The sequence below is a fragment of the Elaeis guineensis genome, chromosome 3 (assembly GCF_000442705.2).
Source record: "Elaeis guineensis isolate ETL-2024a chromosome 3, EG11, whole genome shotgun sequence".
Taxonomy (NCBI): Eukaryota; Viridiplantae; Streptophyta; class Magnoliopsida; order Arecales; family Arecaceae; genus Elaeis; species Elaeis guineensis.
This window is the reverse complement of record NC_025995.2, coordinates 122,986,626-122,992,120: the sequence shown is the minus strand read 5'-3', so window position 1 is coordinate 122,992,120 and position 5,495 is coordinate 122,986,626. Positions and strand designations below refer to the sequence as shown.

The 5,495-nt window shown below is 38.3% G+C and overlaps 1 protein-coding gene across 1 annotated transcript; it reads left to right on the top strand.

Annotated features, from left to right (window-relative positions):
• Nucleotides 1-2,429: 2,429 nt before the first annotated feature.
• LOC140856674 (uncharacterized) lies at nucleotides 2,430-3,974 on the top strand. Its single transcript, XM_073254790.1, has 2 exons — nucleotides 2,430-3,474; nucleotides 3,580-3,974. Exons 1-2 carry the CDS (start codon nucleotides 2,605-2,607, stop codon nucleotides 3,646-3,648), a joined length of 939 nt encoding a protein of 312 aa, XP_073110891.1. The 5' UTR covers nucleotides 2,430-2,604; the 3' UTR covers nucleotides 3,649-3,974.
• Nucleotides 3,975-5,495: the final 1,521 nt, after the last annotated feature.

Sequence of the window (5,495 nt, the reverse complement as noted above, 5' to 3'; positions counted from 1 at the left end):
TTTTCTTATTTTTTATTTGTTTATTATACATGCTTTTAATTTTATTTTAGCAGTGGAAAAATGCATGCGGTTCCCATATATATTCAATTATTACATGAAAGATATTGAAGTGGCGTAGCTAGCCTATCTCCTCTCCTATTCCTCCTCTCTTGGAATCCATGTCATGTCCAATCATTCAGGGAATATAGCATATCCAAGTATATTGTTATTCCAGTGGAAGCATTGCACGGTGAATACGGCATGTAATTCACTTTTCTTTGATGGTTTTAAAAAGTGAGGAGTTTAGTGTCTATTAGGCATCATTTTTATTTTTATTTTTATTTTATATTTTTAAAAATAAAATTAAATAGATCAATATAAAAATATATTTAATATTATTGTTTTTATTTTAATTTAAAAAATATTTTTTATTTTTAAAAAAATAGAAGTAAGAAATCAGTTATATGGAGCTAGCAGTCGGCTTAAACCATGTATGGATCAGATTGAGTACAATGTATGAATTTATTTTTTTATTAAATAGATTAAAAATTTAAATTTAAATTTAATTATTTTATCAAATAGATGGTTTGATATAATTTATAATATATTGAATCAAGTTAATTGGATTAAAGATTGCCATCTTTATCTAATACCAACAATAGATTATCATTTTATCATATTATTATTATTTTTATCATCATTATTTTTATTAATATTATTTTTATTATATTATTATTACTATCATCAGCATTTTTGTTCTATCATTGATATGTTCATCGTTGTCATCATGCTAGTACCATCATGTGTTTGTCAAAATTTATCATATTCTCTATCATACCACTGGATCTGTCACTCACCATCGTCCACTGGTTTTATGGTGGCTGTCGCCATCTTCATTATCATTATTTTTTTTAAAAAATAAATATATTTATATTTTAATAATAAAAAAAAATTTATGTCACATTGCATTTTAGTTCAGCCCAGCAGGACTGAAGCGGGTTAATTAGATGTTTTTTTTTGTTTTTTGATAAAAAAATATGAATCAAAAGAGGGTGGTTTGTCGCATCTATCTCTTCTGAACGTGGTCATAAAAATTTAATTTTTATTAAAAAATATTTGATTCAAAATTAAATTTGAATGAATAAATTTTTTTTATTATATAAATAAATTTAATAAATAAATACGTTATCTTGATGTTATTAAAAATTAATAAATTAAATATTATTTTTAAATATTATATTTAAATTATTGAGATATATTTTATTAATAATTATTTATATTTTATTATTTAATCATAATTCGATATCCGTTCTGAATCGTTCTGAATCGTATTCGGAATAAAATTTTTTTTGATTGGGATGATCTGATTTTGAAGAAGCGAGCCATTTGAAATATATTATTAAAATATATATATATAAAGATTGGCATGATATGCCAATCATAACGGGCAATGGTTGACAACTTGGCAAGGTGTCATCATTATTGGCAGGTACAACTATGGTCTAAGATAATAATAAGTGAAAAGGTTACATCTTTATGGAAAGAAGTGTATTTTTCTCAGAAGTCGCATATTTCCAAGGCAAACACGTAACACATGCTTTACCAAAAAAAAAAACCACGTAAGATATTAGTTAGCTGGCCCGACTCGTCTTCCAGGTTACCGTCAGCTAAGGCTATCATTTCTGGTAAGAGGCCAAGGGTAATGATTTACCCTTGTGAGGGTGCAGCATCACGCCTCAAAGACTTTTAGCCTGCGAAGGTCATATGGTATTTTTCCCCTGCAATGAGAAATTAATTCTACGACTCCCAAGCATAGTATCAGAGAGGCACTCAATAACCATGGTGCCACATGATGGTAGGGGATTGGCGCAGTTTAGATGTCGGCGTCATACATGGCGAATCCTGGTGTAAAACATGGCACACACTAATTCTTGGTTCCGGTTTTGGGCTCCATAAAATTTTGGTTTTAGTGAAACACTTCCATTGTTCACTCTGTCTCCGTTGTCCACCAAAAAATCTTTCTTCCTGAGCCGGTATTGCAATTCCAGCCTCCTGAGCCGGTATTGCAATTCCAGCCTCTAGGGATTACTATGTGTCATCAAATGGTTTGCCAAAGCTTATCGAATAAAAAGAATGTATAGGGTTAACAAAATAAGGGCTGCAAGCGAGTTACGTTGGCTCAGGGGTGGGCGCAACCCAACTTAGGGACGCAAATGGGCCAGGCCAGGCCTAGGGATTTCAGAATGTCAACGGGTCTAGCCCGCAGCCGTAAGCAAAACCAGGCGGGCGTGCAAACGGGAGAGGAGAAATGCCTTGCCGCACGCGGCTTCATCTAAACAAACTTCCCGCGGGATTTTGGACGCGCTCCACGGTCGAAAACTCGAAAGCCAGCGAGAGAGGTGGGATTTTTGAAGCCTCTGGATCCAAAAATTTGATAAGAATTTATAGGAGTCCTCAAAATTCAAAACTCATCTCCCCATTCCCTTCTTTCCCGGCTCTTTTGCCACCATTTTCCCTTTTCCCGGCTTTTTCTTCTTCCCTCTTCGATCCATATTCATCTCATTAATCTGTCGCTTTTTTCCAAGAGATCTTTCCACTTCCGCCAGTGACGTCTTCGCACCGGTAATGGAGAACAGCTTCCATGGGTTGCCACCCTCCAAGAGATTCAAGCTTCTCCATCTGCAAGAGAACCCCCATCCCTCGGATTCCCCCATGCCCGAATGCCTCCCAGCCAAAAAGAGGCTCGATCATATCCTTCACCACCATCACTATCCCATCTCCACCACCTCCCTCTGCCTCCCAGCCAAGAAGAGGGTCTGGGCTCCCCACCTCTCTCCCCTCAAACACCAACACGAGGACCCTAATCCCATCTGCCCTCAATCCCACCTTCAATCACAAGATGATGAAGAACCTAGCAAACAACAAGATGACGACCAAGAGGAGGAGGACGATGGGGTTACCTGTGCGGTTTGCCGGAGCACCGACGGTGATCCCGTGGACCCCATCGTGTTCTGCGATGGCTGCGATCTCATGGTACATGCCTCGTGCTACGGCGATCCCCTGATCAAATCCATCCCGGAAGGAGACTGGTTCTGCCTGAGATGCTGCGAGAGAAAGGGCAAGGAGGAGGAGGGCGAGGAGAAGCCGAGCTGCTGCTGCCTTTGCCCGGTGAAGGGAGGAGCGGTGAAGCCCACCACGGACGGCGGGTGGGCCCACATCATGTGCGCCCTCCTCGTGCCGGAGGTCTTCTTCCGCGACCCCGATGGGAGGGACGGCATCGACTGCTCCCGGGTTCCCGGTAGAAGACGAGACATCGAATGCTACATCTGTGGGTCCAATCGCGGGTGCGCCATCGAGTGCTCGGAGCCCAAGTGCGGGTTGGGGTTCCACGTTTCCTGCGGGCTGGAGAAGGGTCTCTCCATAGAGTACAAGGAGGGAAGAGGAGGAGCCATCGTCGCCGGCTTCTGCGTGGATCACACCCAGCTCTGGAAAAAGGTAAAGTGGATAGCCCTTTCCATCATCTGTTTGTTTTGAGTTCTCTATCACTTCATTACCTTAATATAATCTTCCTTTTTCATTTTCCCCTTCATGGTAATCCAGCAACAAATAACTGGCAAGTTCAAGATAGTACCAAGAGATCGCGAGCCCAAGGGAAAGACTAGATTTTGATGACAGTTCATTTGTGTGACTGGGCCGGAGAGAGATAATGTTGTTCTAAGCTTGGATGTTGATTTCTTTTGCACTAATTTGGTTTGTATGGCAGCTAGGAATTGTAGCAGTTAATTTCTTTTCTTTAGTAGAGCTGTGCAGTGCTGCATATGCTTGTTCTAAGGATTGTGGATTTGAGCAGATTGTTATGTAAATCAGTTGCAGTCTGACATGCTGTGTGTGTGTAGTATTTTAGGCGAGTGACAAGTAATTTTGTGTATTGTTTTATTTAAAAATTTGTCAGCTAATTTTGGTTTTCAATAATTCTTCATTCCGGCTTCTCTTCCCCTTCGTGTGATGGAAATTTCTGTTATTGGATAAGTGTTTGTATTTGCAATTTGCTAGAGATTATTTCACAATTAATAGGCGTTTCTGTTCTATCTGTGGCCTGCTAATGTATGTGGATAATCGTTACTCCATGGAGAATGACGTCTTCATCTTATGGCCGTTAAATTAAAAATACAGATTTTGCTCTAGAGTAAGTGAAAATTTTTGGAGTTTCATGGTGGATAACAATGAATTATTTATGATATGGCTAGGATTTAGAACTTTGGTGTTCATCATCATCAATAAGAAATACGAGAATTGCATTTATCATATTAGTCCTTGGCTTATGCCATTGAATTATATACCTTCTTTGAGCTTAAGCTAAAACCCAAAGTCACTTTTTCATTTAAAGCTATTTTAGGTCATTTCAGTGAGAAATGAACTGAGAAATTGACTGTCCTGACTACTAGACTCTAGGAAGTTGAAGTCACTGAAAAGTGGGTTGATAATGCTTACGTTAAAGCTGCTCATATGAATGAAAAGTAGTAACTTTCACTTTGAAAAACAAACGGAATACTAATACTTCTTGAGAGTAGCACTTTCGAAAATGCACACCTCTCAGTTTGTGTCCACCTCTGCAACCAAATATGCCCTCAGAGCAAGTATAGTGGATAACTTCTGGGCTTCTGGTTTGCCAGTTGTCACGTAGGCACGCTATCAGGTTAGGTTGGGTCCAAGTCCTAGCAAACCTAGACCCAAACTTGTTGGGGTCTTAGACCTAAATTTTATTCTATACCTGACTCATTGGAGGACCTGGATTAGTTCAGGTAATTAAAGCATCATAAATTTCATCGAGTCATGGGTAGGGTTTAGATATCTTGGACCTTTGTTCTTAGTGGATGCTACACTATATACCTTGAACAATTAATTAAGCTAAAAATTCAGGCAGTTTATTGATGAAAAATTAGATTACATGGTTCAAAAATTAAGCCCACCCAGACATGTTTCTAATGTGCATTTTTCTTTTATTTTCTGCTCGACTAAGTTATAGAATATATTATTAGTTATAGAATAGATTTATATGTCAAGAGTTTAGAAGTTGAAGGGTGTACAAGTCAGTTCCCATATCTTTTTCAGTGATACAAGTTTTTCCTGCCTTGCTCATGGTGAATGCACCCTATTTCCATTGCGTTCTTCCGGTCAGGAAGCTTGGATAGTGAGGTGACTCAGGTGAGAAACAAATTTCATTCTTAAATGGCTAAGAACGAACATCAGGTTCTTAGGTTGAAATATAAACAATAATTATGAAATATATTTTCAGCTCTCCATTTGTCTTTCAGCAAATCCTTTTTTTTTTTTTTTTGAAATTTCTATGGATCTATACATTTGTTCCTATCAGACTTCTGCTTGAGGCTTCTGTTGTCTTTTCTACTAGGAAGAACAGAGTTCTTGTGACATATATCAACTTCCACATGTACTCTCGATTCTGCATTTGTTTTGTTTAAATTTGTTGGGGAATACCCACCGACCGACCGATCGAT

Coding starts and splice junctions, on each gene's coding strand:
- LOC140856674 (XM_073254790.1), top strand. CDS start 2,605: ATGGAGAACAGCTTCCATGGGTTGCCACCCTCCAAGAGATTCAAGCTT. Junction 3,475..3,579: donor ACACCCAGCTCTGGAAAAAG/GTAAAGTGGATA, acceptor ATGGTAATCCAG/CAACAAATAACTGGCAAGTT.